Source organism: Parasteatoda tepidariorum, chromosome 11, assembly GCF_982258835.1.
Source record: "Parasteatoda tepidariorum strain Cologne lab strain chromosome 11, Ptep-v5.0, whole genome shotgun sequence".
Lineage (NCBI taxonomy): Eukaryota > Metazoa > Arthropoda > Arachnida > Araneae > Theridiidae > Parasteatoda > Parasteatoda tepidariorum.
In genome coordinates, this window is record NC_141765.1 from 63836356 (window position 1) to 63856856 (window position 20501).

The 20501-nt window shown below is 26.7% G+C and overlaps 1 protein-coding gene across 1 annotated transcript in view; it reads right to left on the reverse strand.

The window, feature by feature from the left end:
• LOC107456705 (glycine receptor subunit alphaZ1-like) overlaps positions 1 to 20501 on the reverse strand; it is a 150074-nt gene that overhangs the window by 55226 nt on the left and 74347 nt on the right. The window contains exon 2 of the mRNA XM_016074642.5: positions 13435 to 13520. Coding sequence (XP_015930128.2) covers positions 13435 to 13520 — 86 coding nt within the window. The remainder of the gene's footprint in view (positions 1 to 13434; positions 13521 to 20501) is intronic.

Here is a 20501-nt window from a genome sequence, read left to right on the forward strand (position 1 = left end):
GTTAGGATCATGTTTGCTCAAAATTATGTTCAGTGAGAGTGATGATATTTAATGATCTCTGTAACCTATTAAATTTAAATTATTTTCCTCTTTAAATAATTATAACTAATCGAAAAAACCTTTTCCACCCTTCAGAAATATATAAAATTTTCAGTCATTTTCATTATTTGTGAAATGAATCTATTCAGCTCTTAGAGTTTTAAAGAAATATATTTTGTATGTAATTTGTCAAATAAATCTTCATGACAATATATAAATTAATCATCTTAAAACAGCAAGTCTCGTAAAAAATACATATTGGAAGATAACATTTTTACCAAAGACTACTTTCTTTCAAACGACTGTCAAACAATAAATGAAATTCGAAGGAGGAACAGTCAATTTTATGAACAATGGAGTGAATGTTCGTTCGAAAGAAATATAGTAACCATTTACTATTTCTGTCATCTGCTCCTGTTTCTATTCGATGCAATCGAAAGAAATTTGCAATTTACATTCACAGACTTATAGAAGGGAAACATCTTGAAGTTTTCAAAATAAAACGATGGTTATGTTGATTAATGAGTTAGTTTTCAACTGTCAAAGCTCTTACTTGATTTTAAAATATTATTTTTTTTTTATTTCGTTTTAAATTTATTCTTTTCTTAAAAGTCCTTTTTTTCAATTGATTAATGTTTGAGTAAAAACTAACTCCAAAACTAACTTCCTAATGTGGTTCTCAAAGAATCAAATTTAATTTTTGACTAGTGACAAATTCACAAATTTTGCTTATTTGAGGTATTATATTTTAAGTAAATAAAGTGAATGTGTTCTTTCAAATTTAACTCGTATAACTATAACATATTCTTGTTGATAATAACTAATCAAACATATTTTCAAGAATGCTTTTAGACAATAAATAAATAAATATTTATATTTGGTTATGTTTATATAAAAAAAAGTTAACACTAACATCATGCTACATTTTTGAAAAATATCAAATATTAAAATTAATATTTAACTTGTTGACATATGACCAAACATTTTGCGAATTTTTTCATGAACATTTCATTCTTTCTAATGTTGCTATTTCCCACATCCAATATTAAAAATAAAGTTTTGCTCATTCTAGTCATAAATGTTTGATTATTCTAGTGATAAAAACTGTCCCCTTTACAATGTTTAATTCTTTCCCACTCCAATGTTGGAATTTTGTACATTAACAGTTTTGTTTATATTTCGCCCACTTAAATGTAGCAATTATTTTTAAATATCTTTCATATGCCAATTTTCCATATCTTTATCCATGCAAGACAGATAATGAAAACTTTGCATCTATTAAATCTAATTTGATTTAAAATTTATTTCATAACATACACCCTAAGTAATGATTATATTGTGCATATGTATTGTGCAAGAATAGATTAAATTTTTGTTCAAGCGTTTCCGTGTAATAATATTTACGTTGTTCTTCAAAAGTGATGCATTCATATAAAGTTTTAAAATATGCAAGCTCTAAATCTCTTACGCTGCAATACACTTTGCAATATATTTCATATTGTATACACATATTTTCGTTTATTTACCATGAGTTAATTATTTGTTAAATAAACAATAATAAATTAAAACATTAGAAAAATATTCAAGACTCACATGAACTGCTATTATTTACTTTCCTTTCACAGATTTCTTTTATTTGGTTAATGAAAAATAATATTTTTCATGTTTCCTAAACAAAATATGATTGATTGGTGATTATTTTTTGTTACTTTTGAGAATAATTTATTTTTAAATATTGAAGACAAATTTTAAATTTGAATTTCTTTGTATTTTAAAAATATTTTAATTTTATAAAGTTTGCTGTTTTTCTCCAACAAAATAAAAATAGTAAACCCGCTTGTGCTCAAACATTATTCCTCTGAAATGACTTAACTTAAAAATCAAATTTCCAATCCGATAGTTAAACTATTGGATTTAATTATGATAAAGTAATAATGGTTTAATATAATTTTCGAATTACTTTAATTCACTATTTAATTTAGCATTCCAGTTAGAACTATTAAATTGAAAACTGGAGTTTCCAATTCAAACTCAAACTAGCTGAAAGCTGCACTGATTAAATTTAATATCCAATTAAATGAGGTTTAAAGTATTTTAAATCGAAGGTCAAACAAATTAGCCAGAGCTTTGAGTTAAAACTAATACCTGCGAATTGCAGCGGAGTGCATTTGTTTTACGTTATTCTAAAGACAAATTAAATGGATATAAACTTCAACTAAATTTATTTTCGATTTTATATCAACTTAATTAAATAAATAATTTCGAAAAAGATTTTAAAATAATTGAAAAAATAAATTAAAAGTTAGATATATAGATTCAATACCCTCCAGGATTCATAAGCCTTGAAGATTGAGAACTAGTTTTTGGTGAAATGAATGTAAATGAATTTTTATATGAATATAAATAAACCGAGAAATCCTTGCTCTAGTTCTGCTATTTTTTGCTCTGAAAGAGAATAAAAGAAAAGAAAACTAAGGAAATAAAAACAAAAATTATGCGATTTAATAGAAAATCTAGGTGTAAGAAACAAAATTTTTTTCCTTAAATATTCCTAATTTGTATAATTGAAAATAATAGATAATTCTTTTATTAATATATAGTAATTTAAAATAATTAGTTTTCGAAAGAAAGAAAAAGATCACTGTCATGTACTATATAGAAAGAATAATTATGCGTATTTTTAATTTTTCAATCTTAAGATATATTTTCGAATGAAATACTCTCAGGTAATTCAGTTTAACACTAAACCATACTATCGGTATATTGAATAAAAATGCAATCTAAATTCGCTGTGACCTTACTAAAGTGTTTATCTGAGCCCTGTTTTTGCTCAAATTTAACCATACTATTGCACATTGAAGATCATAAAGTACGATAATACGGTTCAAATTAACACTATATTTAGGTTGAAATAAATTTGAACGATATTTGGCTTCCGCATTATGGAACGCATTATGGACTAATTAACATTTTCTATTATTTCTGAACCATTCATTTCTCACATATGCATTTGCATTCACATATGCATTTTGAATGAGAGTACACTGCAAAAGAACTATTATAAAAACTATGAGAATATGGTAAAATTTACCGTGTTTCGCGCTTCACGGGAGTAAGAAGAAGATAAGTAATTTTGCCAAAATGCTTTGGTAATGATTTTGGCTAAATCAACTATAAAACATGGTTTTATATTAGGAGATTAAATAAGTTACCTTAGACAAAATGTTACCTTAGTGTAAAGCATAAAAACCGGTTAAATTTTGTTGAACTTACTTTTAAGTCTTATATTTTTTACTAAATATGAGGTAATAAAAGCTATAATTTTGAAAACCACACCATTACCACACTAAAAAAAAATCAAATGACTGGTTTAAATACTGTATATTATGATTTTGTTAACATGAATTATGCTTTTTTTTACCAGAAGTGCCAATACCATACAGTACAATAATTTCACCAAAATTAATTTTTTTTTCTGAGTGAAGCAAAAATGATATATATATATATATATATATATATATATAAGTTCATAACGAAGAATAAAACAAAGAAAAATAATAGACATATGAAAAAAGGGGGGGGGAAATTATAAGTAAAAAGATAACAAACAACAGTTTATTTAAAAAAAAAATAATGAAATGTTAATTAAAAAACCGGAAAAAAAAGATATAATCTTTTCTTCAGCCCACACGATTATATCCGCAAAACAGAGTGCTTTCTGATATTGTATCAATAAAGCCAAAGCTAAATATATTAATACAATAGTGTGAGGAGCACTAAAAAAAAAGTATATATATATATATATATATATATATATATATATATATATATATATATATATATATATATATATATATATATATATATATATAATGCAATAGCTGTGAAAAAATCAATATGAAGGAAATAAGTATAATATGAATGCTTAGACGCATATTATACAAATATGTTCACGCATTTGACATATTTTTACTTCTGAAATCGATGATTTTATGAATCTCAATTTTCTCCTTGTCACAGAGTAGCGTTACAAATCAAAAACAGACGAATTAAGGAATTAATATATGAGACTAATATATGAAACTGTTTAAGGTATGAAGAAATTTATTCTCCTTTAAAATTCTTGTTCACGTTTTTTTTGACGCACACGTTTTGTCTATTAACTTCAAGAAATTCAAAATATTACTTATATTTTGCAATCTTTCTCTATCTCGAATAGTAATGCCGAACCCTCTCACAATTTAAAACCTTATCATATATACTTAAAAATACCGATAAAAAGTACCGGTACTCAGAATGACGATACTTTTAACCGTAAAATCCATTTTCAACATTTAAGACCACCAAAAAATCTGTAAAACAGAAATTTTTAAAAATAATTACCATAAAATCACTAAATCACTTTAATTACATAAATATTACAGTGAAAATTAGGATGCAGTATTTTATGGTAGAAATGGAGTTAATAGAAAAATGATTTTTACGAATGGTACAGTTAAAATGCCGATACTTTATACAGTAATTTGATCCTGAAGTTCTTACATTGTAGAGATAAACATATTTTTCATGAAGAATTAAAGGAGATAAGAGGGGCAATCTATCTCCTTCCCAATAGGTGTAACAAAAAACAAGACAGGACAGGAAATCTTTTAAATTCTATTTTTTTCAACTACAATCTTTAAGTTCTATAATCTTTTAAGCTCTATTTTTTTCAGCAAGAAACTTTTCTTAGAAATTTACGTTATTAAAATGACCAAAAATATGCTAAGAATCTCTTAGGGTTGTGTCTGTTTTTCTTATATGTGCTTACTAAAAAGCATTCAATAAAAAATTATTAGGTCCGATCATTAGATCAAAAGTTATTATGAGAGATAGATTCACAGTTTTTACCAGGGCATGAGACTTTATTTTGTTTTTGAATTTAATAAATCACAAGTGGCAACTTAATTTCCCATTTTCAAAATTTTGCATAATATATTCAAGATCTGAAGTGAGCATTTCACTGTATAATTTATAAAAATTGAATATTATAATAAATAATGAAACTGCATGAAAGCCGCTTCAAATTGGTTTTGTTTCATGTATTTACGCTTGTATAATTTTTGACGTTTTTGCTATTTCCCCATCGCTCCTAAACGCATGAAAAATTCTGAATTTCAATATAGCAATGTATTGTAAAATAAAACATGAGAAAGGGACTTGAAATGAAAATCAGTGTAATTTTATATGTCATGTAATGTTTGGAATTATTAACAAACAAAATCACAAAACAGCGTTTTACTAAAGTAAAAAAATAAAAGTATTTTTAAAAAAACCTGAACTGATTTAATTTTTCATGACTTTTTATTCCGCAAGTCTTTCTGTTACATTAAGTAATGCAAAATTCATGAGATGCAAACAGTGAGACGGGGAAGTATTTTAGAAATCAGACGGTCTGTATATTTTGAATTCTATATTTCCGCAATTGAGTGTTGAAATGGTATTTGGAAAATATCTGTTTGATACCTAACGCTATTTTTCAAAAATATATTTTGTTATTATCTAAATGGATGCGGTAAGCGGCTTGCAATAAGAATACAATCTTTCAAATTTGTTTACGAGATATTTGGAAAAAAAATGAAAAGAAACTAAAAAAAACCTAAAGAGTTTTTTCATTAAAATTGAAATGCTATTTCAAGCAGTTTTAGTGCTTTGTTTTCTTAGTGAAATAAACTTTATTTTAAATATGAAATTTTTAAATGACAGAGTTTTCCTTATGGGACTCATTTGAGTATAAACATACTAAAACATTACTTGCCTAAAAATATGATTTAAATTAATTATAAGTCAATTTTATTTTATGTATAAATTAATCGATCTTACCCAAATTGTACTTAATTGACTTTTCTTTTTCTTATAAATTTACAGTGAATGTCTATTACGAACACTTTATAGATTTACTTTCCATCTCAAACGGAAAACTTTGTAAGTTCTAATAAAACCAATATAAAATATTATTAATATAGTTTGTGTGAGTCCTAATTTTTCAATTTAGGAAAGTGTTTTTAAGGTCGAAACATTTTCTGAAGGTCGAAACAATGATCTATTATGAATAATTAAACAATTATAAACGATGATCATTTTATTTATTTAGTTATTTTGAACAATTAAGAAATTTGTATAGTTCAATTTTGCAGTTTAATAAGTTTCTTAGATTAAAAATATGAATGTTATGAAGAAGAAAGAAGAGAATAGTAGCAATTATATATTAGAAATAAAAGAAAATTGGAACACTGGATGCATTGAAAGTCATTAAAATGCTAACATGTTAAGTTACATAATATTTTCCCCCATTATAACAGCCTCCCATCGCAACAGAAAAATGCGCTTGATTTTTTAATTATTTACTTTTAAAGAAATTTTCTTTGTCCATAAGTATTTGTTACTTTCAAAAAATTTTAAATCAACTTTTTCGATATTTCAAGAAAAAAATAGATTAAAAATGACAAAATTTCAACAAATATCGTAAGTCCTCAAATTGACAGTTATTTTAGAACAAATGTTGACAGTTTAAAAACATGTGTAAATTTTTCATTTCTATTGATTATATTTTAGATAAATAAATTAGCATTTCTATATCTTTCAATTAATCCAAAAAAAGTAATTAAATAAAAACGCTTCTTTCATTCTATCGCTGCGGAAAAATTTTAATTTCATCTATCACAGTCATTATTTTATTCATTAATTGAAACGAAAAATTCGAAGCATCTAAATAATAATAATATTATTATGGAAGTAATATAAATGAAATTTCTCGTATAAATCACAGTTGTAAAGCTCATTTTACTCTGGATTATAATAGGCTTTGGGCCTAGGTAGCGAGGTTAAAACTATAGTTTTGAAACTGTTTTTTTTACAGTTATCATTTTGAATACCTTCATTATTATAGTTATGTGACTGTCTTGAATGAATATGGCAGAATAAAAGTTAAATAAATTAGCATTTAACACTTTTTTTAAAATTCTAGAAAGAAATTGGTCGAATAATTTCTGGGAAATCAAATTTCAAAAAAGTCGTATATTTAAAATTCAATTTCTCATTTATGTTTCAACAAATTTCGTTCGAATTTTGTATTTTGGTAAGGAAATTTAGGTTCTTTGCAATGATATAAAAATGTTTGTTTTTTATATTCCAAAAAGTTTCGGCTTCTATTATATTAAATAATAAAAAATAATAGCTAATAATTAAATAGAGTTTTTCATTTACTCATCTGAGGATAAGGATTTTTTAAAATTGTATGATGAAATTCTTCAAACGCTTAAAAAGTTGTCGTAATAAGGCGAAGGACAAAAAAAAAAAAAAAGATTATTAAGGTGTGCAAACCTTGGTTCGCTCTCGAGGCCAAACTGTCGGGACCATATTTTCCAAATTGCGGCTAATCTCCATATTTTGAAGATCAGAAAATCAAATCCATATAACAAATTATATCTTTAAGCACAGAAAGTACTTTTTTTTGTCTGATTTCGTAACTTAAGCTAAGATCTTACTAGTGCAAAAACATGATTTTGAGCAAGATATGAATTTGAGTACTTTTAGCTTTCTAAAAAAATTTACTTTTGTTTTCACTCTAACTTTTTACAAAGTTATAGCAGTTTTTGTGCAAGATGATAACTGTGGATGGACAGTGATTTTAAGTCTTTTAATGAGTTTATTTCAAATCAGGTTTCTTCATATTTCACACCACCTTAAACAAGATATCTCATTCTGCTTTTAAAATAATTGTCTACAACTTTTTATCATTGTTTATGATTATAGTACACATGTTTTAATTCACACACTAAGAGAACAATGTAGAATTTCTTCTTTTATGCAGGTCTTAAAAAAATTCGCTTTTTCAACTACAATGATCCCTAACCCAGTAGTATCTGCACTTGTTTTAAAGATAAAAGTTCAAAGCATAGTTGATAGCCTCATAAATAAAATCTTCAAAGGATTTTTATTTTCAGGCGATGGCATTTTTTTATTTTTTACAGTGTTTAGCATCTATTCAAAAAAGTGCCTTATTTTTTCCTAAAAATGACCTTATAAAAAGAAAGTAATAAAAATGATAACTTTTTCGCTAGTTTTATAAGTTCTTGCACAAAATAAAACAAATAAACTAGTTTCCTAAAATTTTATATTATTATTTAAAAAATTTGTTGTTGAAACTAGTCAGTTATCTTGAAATACCGTCTGCATATTTAAAGTCTCCCTTTTAAGCCATTAAGAGTCCTAGTAACCATCATGCATTAAGAGTACTAGAAATTTCTTCTATCATAGTCATATCACGTTAATTTAATTGAGTCCTAGTATGTGAAGATCCGTTCATTAGATTAATTATCATCCGATCATTAGGTAATTCAGGTTCTTACGTTATATTTGTTTATTTTTTATACACAGCACATGATGCTAGCACTCTTTTTCTTGCTGTTAAAAGCATTTTAAGACACGTAATGCATCCACCTTTATAATCAAACATTTAAATTTGAGAATATCGAAAAACCTGTTTTCTTATCAATAAAAAACACTGAATGATAGTTTTGAACAATACTTTCATTTAACAATGAATGTGATTTTTATATAAGGGCAATTCTCTAGAAAAGAAATCATTCGTTTTATTCTATCGCTTAAGATTGAGTGTTAAATTAGAGAATCGTCTTTTATCTTACAAGACACCAAGACTCGATTAATGGAAATCAATGGCAATTTCTTTTGCAATATCACTAAGCCAGCTGATATCTTGCTATTTAAAGATTATGTTTATATGAGTATAACAATTTTCTATCCCTTTAATATACAAAAAAGGTATGGTGGGAAATATCAAATCTTTCACTTTCGTAGTTTTTCATTAAAAAAAAAATAAACTTATCTGTAAATTTCAGACGCAATTGAGAATCAAAACATGATGTGTATATATATATATATATATATATATATATATATATATATATATATATATATATATATATATATATATATATATATATATATATATATATATATATATATATATATATATATATATATATATATATATATATATATATATATATATATATATATATATATATATATATATATATATATATATATAGATATAGATGTATATATATATATATATATAGATATATATATATATAGATATAGATATAGATGTATATATATATATATATATATATATATATATATATAGAGTGAGAGAGAGAGATTATAGTAAAGTTGGATAAAACGTACTAAGATTTTGATTAAGTTTTAATGGGATTATAATATTAAGACTTCTTTTTATAAATATAGCTCATAACAAGATTCAGAACTCCTTCTTTTGAAATATAAGTTATGGGTACTTGGATACCACCTGGTGTAATTTTGAAACAACTTGTACTGAATTAAAATATCTCTATAATGAGAACTAGATTTTTAATAAGAAAAGATTTTCAACTTATAAAAAGACGTATATCAAATTATATTTTTAAATAATGCAAAGCCTCAAAAATATTTCTTTAATAAATTTTTTTGGAGAAGTCTAGCATGTATGGCATCAAGAATATAATAAAAATGATACGTATTCTAATTATTGACGGTTTTCATTGTTCATTATACCCAAATTATTGCCCTATTCATAAAATATGAAATATTTATGATTAATTTTTAGACTCAAACTTAATAATATTTTTTATCAAGTAGGGAAAATTATCAAAGGTGATATGAAATTAGACAGGCACATTTAAACATTTTCTCAAAATATAACAGAAATTATAAATTAAAATATATATATAAAAAAAAAACAAAAGCACTATGAGGCATTAAAAATGACAATATGTACAGTGCACAAAAAAAGAGAAAAAACAAGGACTTTACCTAGATAGCTCTTGATCTAATGATCGGATTTTTACGTACTAGGACTCAATCTCAATTTTCGAAGAGTGTCTCCTTAGAAATGCTAATATGATAGTTTTGTCATAAAAATGATCCTTAATGTTCATTCCATTTTTTTCGTATTTCGCCATATCTAGAACTTTTTATGAAAACTGAAACATTTTGCCTCAAAATTATAAAATTTGTTCATCCGAAGATGACTCCATGCAGAAATAATTTTTAGTCATCACTTATAAATTTTCATTATTTTAGTTTTTAAAAGTCGAAAACACTTTTTTCGAAATTTAGACAACTCTCCTAACCAAACTATTGGGACCCTATTTTCCAGATTTTTGCTACACCCTATATTTTAGGGTAAGAAATCCAGATACGTCCAAAAAAAGTTGTGCATTACACATTTATTCAGAGTACTAAAAAAATCACATTTTAATTTATGAACCAAGTAAAGGAAGAATAAAAATGTTTCTGAAAATTTCAAATACGGAGAAGATGAGGAGCACTTTAATCTTCTCATAACCACAATACAATTTAACGTAACCTTTGATCTTAGCAAATGATTAATAGAACTAATTAATGTTTAAGATTTGGCATTCAATTCCTTCTTCTTTTTGCTGTCTTCTTAACGCAGTAAACCTTTTCATTGATTTTCTTATGGAAGAAATATTGAGTTTGGCATTCAATTCCTTTTTCTTTTTGCTGTCTTTTTAACACAGTAAACCTTTTCACTGATTTTCTTATGGAAGAAATATTGAGTTTGGCATTCAATTCCTTTTTCTTTTTGCTGTCTTCTTAACACAGTAAACCTTTTCATTGATTTTCCTATAGAAGAAATATTGAGTTTGGCATTCAATTCCTTCTTCTATTTGCTGTCTTCTTAACACAGTAAACCTTTTCACTGATTTTCTTATGGAAGAAATATTGTGGAGATGGGAATCTTGCTTATAAAAATTCCAAGTGTCAAGGTTTGCTCCTTGGATTTTCATATCTTGAGCCTATTACCAGATTTTTCTTTTTACTAAAAGCCGATGGTATCAAAAGATGAGTGGACATAGTTTCAAAAAGACAGAAAAAAAATAAACATGAAAAAATGACTTTTAAAGTATGAAGTGAAATATTCCTTGTTGTTTTGTTTAGTTTCAATATTTAATTTTACTCACCCTAACACATACAAAGATTAGTTTAAAGTGTTTTGAGTGCCAACTTTGACGCAATTTAATGAATTACAAACGCAAAGCTGGCACCTTCTGATTTATTACTGGGTTGCGGATGGTAAGACTTAAAATTGGCTTTAAAATTGTGATTTTTAGGAAGGAATTTTGAATAGGTTTTATTTCAATAAAGTCTTAAACTAAGCATATATTTTTCTGAATTTCACAGTATTATTCTTTTCAGTTACATCGTTTCAAATCTGTCTTATTCAAATTTTTCAAACATTGAGATTGATGTTGAAATTAGTTTACACGCATCTCTTTAGTTTCGAAATTTGATTAAATTTATAGAAATACAAAGATTATCAAATTTCTTCTATGTATCTTCATTATCTTTCTTAACTGATCACCTAGAAAATAACACCTAGATAGAAGTTGAAACTGCCGTATTACCTTTTGTAAACTTCTCTCCAGGGTATAGCATAATTTATAACTTGAACAAGAAAATAAGCTAAAGCTAAATAATGGCAAGCGAGTAAAATAAAAGTGTCAACATTTTCTCATACTTGGCTACATCGTGGGTAAATAAATCTGTACAAGTATATTTTGTCTTACATTTTTAGGTAATCTAATATAAAAAATAATTTAGATTATTTACAAAAGGGGCAATAAGATGTATAAACCAAGTTATTAAAAAACTATGATAAAATTTAAAAAAATACAAAATAATGTTAGGAAAGATTATTCTAAATACTATTTGAAAAATAGATATTTTATAATCGGAAAAATGTATACAGTGTAATGTACATCCCATTAATTACTTCATAAATGCAAATTGATATTAACAATAAAACCAACTTTTTCCCTTTCTAGAACTTCATACTTAAATTAAATGCTTAAAAACTCATAAAACTTACTCTTTATAAGTTCAGAGCAGAGAGATTAAGAAGAAAATCAAACATGTTTATTAAAATGTGCTAACAAAATCTAACAAATTAAAATAAAATATACATTTGTAATTTAAACAAAACACTAATAATTTTCTGAAATAAATTTTTTAAACCTTATTTTAAGCAAATGAAATCAATAAGAAGCGATATTAAAAATTAAGAGAAGCCACTTTAATGAACAGCTTTTTAAGGGAAACTTACCTGCACTATCGCTTGAGGAAGAAAAGTATATCAACAACCTTCCACAGTTTGACCGGAGACAAATAAGTTCTATAAGGCTGTTCGGGAGGTAACATCGTTTTTTAAAATGTAAATGGAAAGTGATTTTCTTATAGTGAATATTTTAGTGAATCATATACTGTCTAATATCTTTCATCCTCGCTCCGGGTGTAGCGTGATTCTAAACTCATAAAACTTATGTTCCTTGATGGCAAAATAATGATCCAAGTGATTTTTGACCTCCTAATTTGAAAAAAAAGTTTTACAGTCTGAAATGTTTTGTGAAGACTGGAACATTGTTGTAGATAACCAATTGCTTGTCCCCTGTAAAGGTGCGCTTCAAAAATGGATAATTTTCCTGACGTTTGAGAAGTAAATCGCAGACATCAAAGCAACGGGAAAAATTTATTTCCTTAAGAGCACGAGAAACCCATATGTCGCGTTTTTAGATTTAACACATTTGCTTTTCAACTGACCATTTACGGTTGAAGTCGATAAAACTCTCAGTTATCTCAGGAGTTGCTAGTCACCGGCTTGCATCAATTAATGCTTTTATTGGGTCTTCATCAGCATAAACTGGTGTGGTGAATCTTTGTGCAAATTTTGCCAAATCAAAAAGTTGCAAACCAATTTTGATACTGGTATACTGCCAAAATTCTACATACACATCGTACATTTTTCTTCTTACATGAACAGTATTTTACCCTTTTCGATAGTAAGAAAGTCAAATATTCCATTTTTTCACTTTCCGTATTTAAAAGGGCATCAACCAAAAACTACTGAGTAGAATCAAATGAATTTTTTTCACAAGCAAACGTTGCTATTTAAGTTGTCAAAATTTATAATAACTATGTGGCTTAAGTGTGAAGTGGACTAAAATATAATAAGTCCTCTCTTGGAGAAAAAATAAAATTGCTTTTCCAACTTCTTAATAATTATAATTTGGTGTGAGATAGTTTCGCGTCATCACGAAGCCACCATGGAAATTCGAACCTGGGCTAACGAATGCCTTACTCCATTTTCCACCACAGTTTTATTTAATAGCAACGAAACATGCTATTGTTTAATGAACTCACCTTCAGTAACAATGGTTTTTAATGGTAATTACAATGGTAACTCAATGTTAATTATAAAAGAAGCAAAATATAGCAAGCAGTATAATCTAATAAAAATAATTCCCTTACCTTCGTGACTTGTAGGTAAAGCTCTTCTATCATAATTTTTGAGAAGAGAATCCAGTAAGTTCAAATCATCAATAGTACTGTTCGGTCTAAAATAAAAAATTTTTGATATTCAAATGTACTTACTTCGGTTTATTTTTATAATACAACATGAAATAAATGTTTTCAATGCATATTTATAGCTAAAAATTATCGTTACTGTTTGTAATGAAAATGCTAAATACTTACCATCTAAAATAATCAGTTGAGCAATTGAAAGCAGACGCAAGTATGAATCACTATTTTGATATTTAAATCGCACTGATTAAAAGAAAACAAGCAGTTTTAATCTGAAAATAATATAGTATAGAACGGAGAATGATTTGTAATAATTATTTATTATTATAATTTGGTAAAGGGAAGTAGAAGAAAAATGGGATTAGTTTCAGATGGATGCTTAGCTGAATTTTTTTTGCTTTTTCTAAATGATTAACTTTTGCATATGCATCTAAAACGGCATATTTATAAGTTATATATTTATTCAAAATGAATAATCTTTTCTTAGATTCTATATTTAATCAGAAGAAAAAATCCTTTAAATAATGTATGAAGCACTTAGGAACAATTAAAAATGGGCAAACTCATGAATAATCGAAATTAAATATTGAAACAGCACTTGAAAAACACTTCTTCATTGAACTTCCAACGAAAAAATGAATTTAAAAAGTCATGTTTTTTAATAGTGATTATCACATTAAATTTCAAAATGGATATTAGAGTCAATGGCAAAGAATTTATGTGGAGGCAAAGATATTCATGAATTTAGATCGGTGGCAAAGATATTTATGATATTTGTCTAATTTTAAAACTCCACAAATTTTATACTAAAATTTAAGTTTTATCTTATAACAGTAAGTTTTGCGTTTAAAATATAATTTTAATTGTTTAATTTTTTGGAAGTTGACTAATAAATTTTTTGGTTTTTTTTGGAAAATAGCGAGTAAACATTTTATCAGCTTAATGTAATACTTTAGAATAGAAAAATAATTAAACTTTAGCATGAAGGGCGTTATGTTTAAATTATTGGTACTTATACGAATAATGCATTTTGAATAAATTCTGAATCAGAATGTTTTAAAATAAAACTATATGATTAGAAAATAATATGCTAGTTATGATTTAATTTTTTATCATATAGATGTTATCAATTATATTATTATCATTTATAATGTAAAAAAAACATTATAACTAATTAAGCGATAATTACTGAAAACTTTCAAACATTTTAAAATGAGAAAAGTTGTGTCTTAAACACAGAATGAAGCGTAATTCATTTAATTTTGGATGTAATGAGGTTAATAAAAAGGTCTGGAAAAAGCTGAGTTATTCTCGTTTTCGAAATTATTTAGTGTTCTTCCTGTGGCTTAATGCCAAAAATATTAATAAAAAATGAGGTGTTTCTTTTCAAAAAATAAATGATTCATTATTCGTAATTATTTATTGGAGACTTTGACTCGTAGAGGAGATTTAATTTGTTTTTGATTATTTTATTTATGATCGCTAAATTCAAATTAAATCACATCGTTTCTGAAGTCTGGTTTTTTCAGAACTAATCACAAAACTAATTCAAATTATTTGAAATGATGACAAATAAAATGCATACTGCTGCTAAGATTATGAAATTAATTTGAACGTTAGGAATAAAATAAAAATGTTTTGTTCTTATATCTTGAGTTCCACAAACTAAATTATAAAGTTAGCTAAATTATGAAGGAATGGCGAGTCAGAATCTTATTAAAATAATAATTTCGTTTTCATTTTGTACTAATGACAAGCGTAAGTGTAGGCCATTTTATGGTACCCCGAAACTATTTGCAGATACAACTGTAATCAAGGCAACAGAAAATGTTTAATTACAATTCTACATTAATTAACTTGCAAATGCAATTCGATTAAGGGAAAGTATAACATATTTTAATTAAACTTAGATATTTTTTATTTTTTAGTATTGCAGAAATTACGAACATTAATTAGTCAAAAGCTTATTTACAGCACATGTTGGAATTTCCGTTTACTAGTAAATGTTTGTTCACGTACTTGCACTAAATAGATGCATGCATAATAGTTGGAAGTTCTTTCTTAAGCGCATTGATTTGTTTTCTTTATTTTTTTTCAAGTTAGTGTTTTTTGTCAATGCCTGAATAAGTCATATCTGAACATAACAATCCTTTAATCTTCTGATTTCCCATTATTTAAAAATATTGAGAAAAATAGTTAATTAGCAATTTATTTTATTGTCATTTTACCATATTCAAATAAAACAGTCAAATAACCGTTAAAATGGCATCCAAACAGTTAACTGTCAGAAGAAGAAAAAAAAACAGTTTATTAACTGCTTTCACCTAACGCGGTTAAGCAACCAAAATTTTATTGCACCAACTAGATTCACCTAATGAAAGTCACTTGGTTCCTTGCAGCTGGGTACATGTTATAGCCGAGGGGGCTAATCTGTCAATCTCATGTCCGACAAAACGGGGGTTCGAGTCCCATCTTTGACACCACAATATTTCCCCTGTTCCCTTCAATACATGAAAAGTTCCTAGTCCCCCAATTTGTGACTCTACACGATTAGACTACGATACTCACTCACGCATAGAATCACTATCTGTTTAACGCACAAAAGCATAGCATTTCTCATCACTTACGATAAACAACCAGATAAACTAATCAAACCACATTCCGCAGTTCATTTGATAAAACTCAACTCACCACAACCTAACTCCCATGTCCATTACCTGACGAAAAACCTAGCCCCAATGCCCAGTTAAATTTCTTTTTTGCAGTTTTGAAACTATGTTAGTTGCCAATGGTCAAAAGACCGTAGAGTTTTGTATTCAGGGTTTTTTAACCATACTAGTTGCAAACGGTTTGTTTCAAAACCATAAAGGTAGAATATATTCTTTACCGTAAACTTTAAGGCTAATTGTACGGATAGACGGCTACTGGTTATTTTACCGCAATTTTAGAATGAAAAATCTAACAGTACAACCTTACTTAAAACGTTATATTTGCGGTTTCTTTTGATTGATTCAATAAGGTTGAGCGGATAATTATTATTTTTACAAAAAAGGTACGTCTCAATGCCAGTATTTTTTTAAGACTGAATGAAGGCATTCATAGAACGAAAATAAAATATATATGATTTTTTAGCTTTATTGCAAATCTTGTTTTTGAACCTTTTTCCCATTGTATGTTAAAGTTCTCAAACGCAATATATTTTTTAATGATAAAGCGTAGTGTTTTTCCATTATATCACGAATGCAAACTTGATGCAAGCTTAATGCCAATATCAGTGCACGTAAACAAGCAAGTTATCATGTTTTACTTGCTAATTATTTATAAGCCTTGTTGAGGTCTTATGATAAAAGTTGTCACTAAATTTTTTTTTTGATAAAAGTTGTTACTACAAAATTCCGATTCAGCAGGGAAAAAATTATTCAGAAAACGCATGTTTTTTTATAACTAAACTTTAAACTAAAAGATATATAAAATAACTAATTTACTTATCAATGTGTAATTCAAGATTTCAAAGAACAGATATGTTTTAAGTTTGTTTTATTTAATTCATTATTTTATTTTATTTTATTCAATTTCTGAAAAAACAACAGTTTAGTCTTAAGTATTTTTAAGGTCTGGAAGTCTTTCTTAAGCGATTTTTTTCGTACGTTAAATAATCCCTGCGAGAAATATTAACATATTTTTCTTTGATAAATAGAGAGCTTGTAGGTTTCTTATAATATAAATAATAAAAACGATTTATGCAACATAAAAGTCAAATATTTAAGTTAAACTGAAAATTACGGAGTCTAAAGATAAGGTAAAAACATCTTTTGATTAATTAACTGCAGAAGAAGTGTTAATTAAAATTAATTCATGTTTGCTAAATCAGTGAATACTTTTTTAAAAAAAATGTAAGTTTGATTAACGTTTAAGATTGCTCTATTTATTTTCTAAGTGATATTAGCAAATAAAAGAAGGTACATTATTTTTACTCGCAGTTTTTTTAGCTCACAACTTTATAGTTTTATTCATTTGAATAATTTATGAGATATCTGACAATCACCTTTTAACATTTGCCTGGTCCATGAATACTGATATTGTGTATAAAATTTCTAGAATAATTTAAATAAAAAACATATTCATGCATTATCAACCGTGTTTCAGTATTTTATCCCTTTGATGAGGATTTTTTATTAATCATTTTCTTTTCATACTTTTTTTCATTATTTTTTTTTTTAATTTAGGTCAAAATGAGTGATAAATATTCTATTTAGAATCTTAACAGTTTATGGGTATTAAATTAAAAATGAAGCACCGGTATCTTTTTTCTTCGCTAAAAGTAAAATCTTCCAAACACGATTTACTTCCGAACAGTAATTTTTCAAATTTGCTGTTATCTACAGTTACTTATATCGAAGAGAAAAAGTTTAAACTTCTCCAACTAACCTCAAAACTTAACTTCAAAACATTTTTCGTAAAATACAATAATACAATTCGATAATCTAACAATTTTTTAGTAACTATTAGACTTTTTTTCATAATTGTAATGTACCAAAATGTATTTTTACTTCCAATTAGAGTGTCAAGAAATATTTGAAAGAGACACTGGTGTCCCATCCTTGTCAAAGAGTTACATGAGAAAACGTGTTTAGTTACCAATGACGCATGCTCTTTTCTATTCTTGGGGAATAATAATATCAATTGCTATCGCGGAACAGTTTATAGTAAGATAATAAAACCAATAAATCAAACCCCTTATTAGCAGTTTCGATCATACATCAATGTTTTTACATATTTATTAGTTTCAAATGCCCATTAACGACTTGAATTCGTTTTTAATAATACGCAGTTAAAAAATTGCAAAATCTAATTTTGACTCCACAAAAATATTACAAATATCAGACAACATCATTTTAATAGCACGTTTCCGATCAATCGAGAATCATTTATTTTATTTTCAAAAGTACGAAACTGAATCGCACTAACGCCGATTCAGTTTCAGAAGATTCCGAAATATTCAAAAATGTTTTTGAAAACTACATTCACCGTAGCTGCCGCATATATTCAGTGACGTTTCCGGTTTTTTTGACAGTGCAGTTTCAATTACATTCTCTTTGAAAATAAATGGCTGCAATAGGAGAATTCTGCAATTTTATATACAGATCGATAAAACAAATAAAAAGATGAAAATAATACTTACGAAAAAATAAATAAAAATTCAATTCTTAAAAAAAAGAACAATTAGTCCAAAATAAGTTATTTTTCGACAACAACAAGCCGTGAAGCATTTATAATGCTATCAACAAAGCAAAATATAGATCATAGAAATTTTTTGCGAGAGTTGAGAAAAAAACCTAAAAAATGCATGTTAAAATTATAAGGCTTAAAAAATTTCAGAAAATTATTAAAAATTAGTAGGATTAAAAGAATAGGAGTAATAGTAGGTACATCGAAGGAGTAAAGATCCCCCCTGAACATCAACTGAATACTACAGGAAAAAATCCAGGCTCTCAAAAGTAGACACACAAATAAAATTACTCAAAGCAAAAGACATGACTAAAATACCTTTTGCAGCTCTAGATGTAGATTCAAATGGTGACATTTTTAACCTTGTGAAAGAAGAAAGCCTGGTAAACGGATGTGATACAGAAAATACTGGAAGAGCATAAGTGTGACAGAAAAACTTTACTTAATTTTATTTTATTGAATTTTTCTAAATGCAATTTAGGACAAATAGTAGAGGATTTTTCAAGGGACTTACTTGTATGATTTAAATTGAAGGAGTGAAAATTTGCCCTTTGAAATCTATCCCTCAATTGCGATGACCAACAGCATATAAAAAACTTGCTTGACATTTATTTATTTATTGCTGAAAAAGTCTCTGCAAACCAATATGCTAAATATGTAAAAATACAAATTATACTTGTTTTTAAAATATAAAGATTTTGTAGATGCTCAACTAGCTCTAATTTATTTAACACAATTAATATAAAATTACTTCAAAATTATAAATTTTTGCTAGTCTTGTTTTATAAAACTTCAAAGCATTACTCATATTATTCTATACCGCAGCTTTTAAAATTTTAAAGCTTATTGCACATTACTATTTACTCTTGTTGTCGTAGGCCATTAAAGCTTTGAGGGTGCAATTGTTCTTGTTTTCCAGTGGCGCCATTTCTGGAAAAGAATTTGCCCTACCCTTATATCATACCTATTTAGAGGGCGGACCCATTCATACATCCATTAATTCATCCACTGATCGTAATTTGCCCTGTACCAGAAAACGATCAATCTCTAATTAAGAACCCAACGAGGTATCATTTGTTATGGGAAAATGGATGACTTTGTGACTAGACAGATTTAATGTGCCCCAGTCTCCATTAACTACACGAGGAGTCTGCAGCCGGATGGATTCGAACCCCCGTTCTAATGAGTCCAGCGCCCTGCCGACAAGGCTATCCCAGCAGATTAATGATTACTAATTCAAAAATAAAGTTCCTATTTAATTTCTGTCTAAAGAGTAAAAATACTAATTGAAAGTAAAATATTAATTACGTTTTTAAATTTAATAAATTTTTCTACGATAGCTCAATAGAAAAGGCACTGGAGTTTGATCCTAAAAGTCAGATTGAAGCCACTAGGGTTTAGATCACTGGGTACCAACTTGCCTGGAAAATAAATGTGCTTTTTGCACTATCTTGATCACATTTCCAACATCATACTGTTGGTCACAAAATCGTTGAGCTTTCATAAGCCCCTCATCCCACAGCGATTTGTTGTAGAATCGCTTATCCTTTTAATTTGTGCTTATTTGTTTTATTGAATTTTATGTTGTCGTTAAATTTATTTTTTTAAAACGTCGCTTCAAAAAATTTTTATATATTTACAAAATCCTTTTATAATGACTTGCTTTAACCTTCGTACTATTATGTTAGAAATTTCTACATTATAAATCAGATATAGAGAAACATTAAAAAATATCTTTAAACAAAGACCAATACTTTATAAAAAGAAAAAAAACTAGGTCAATA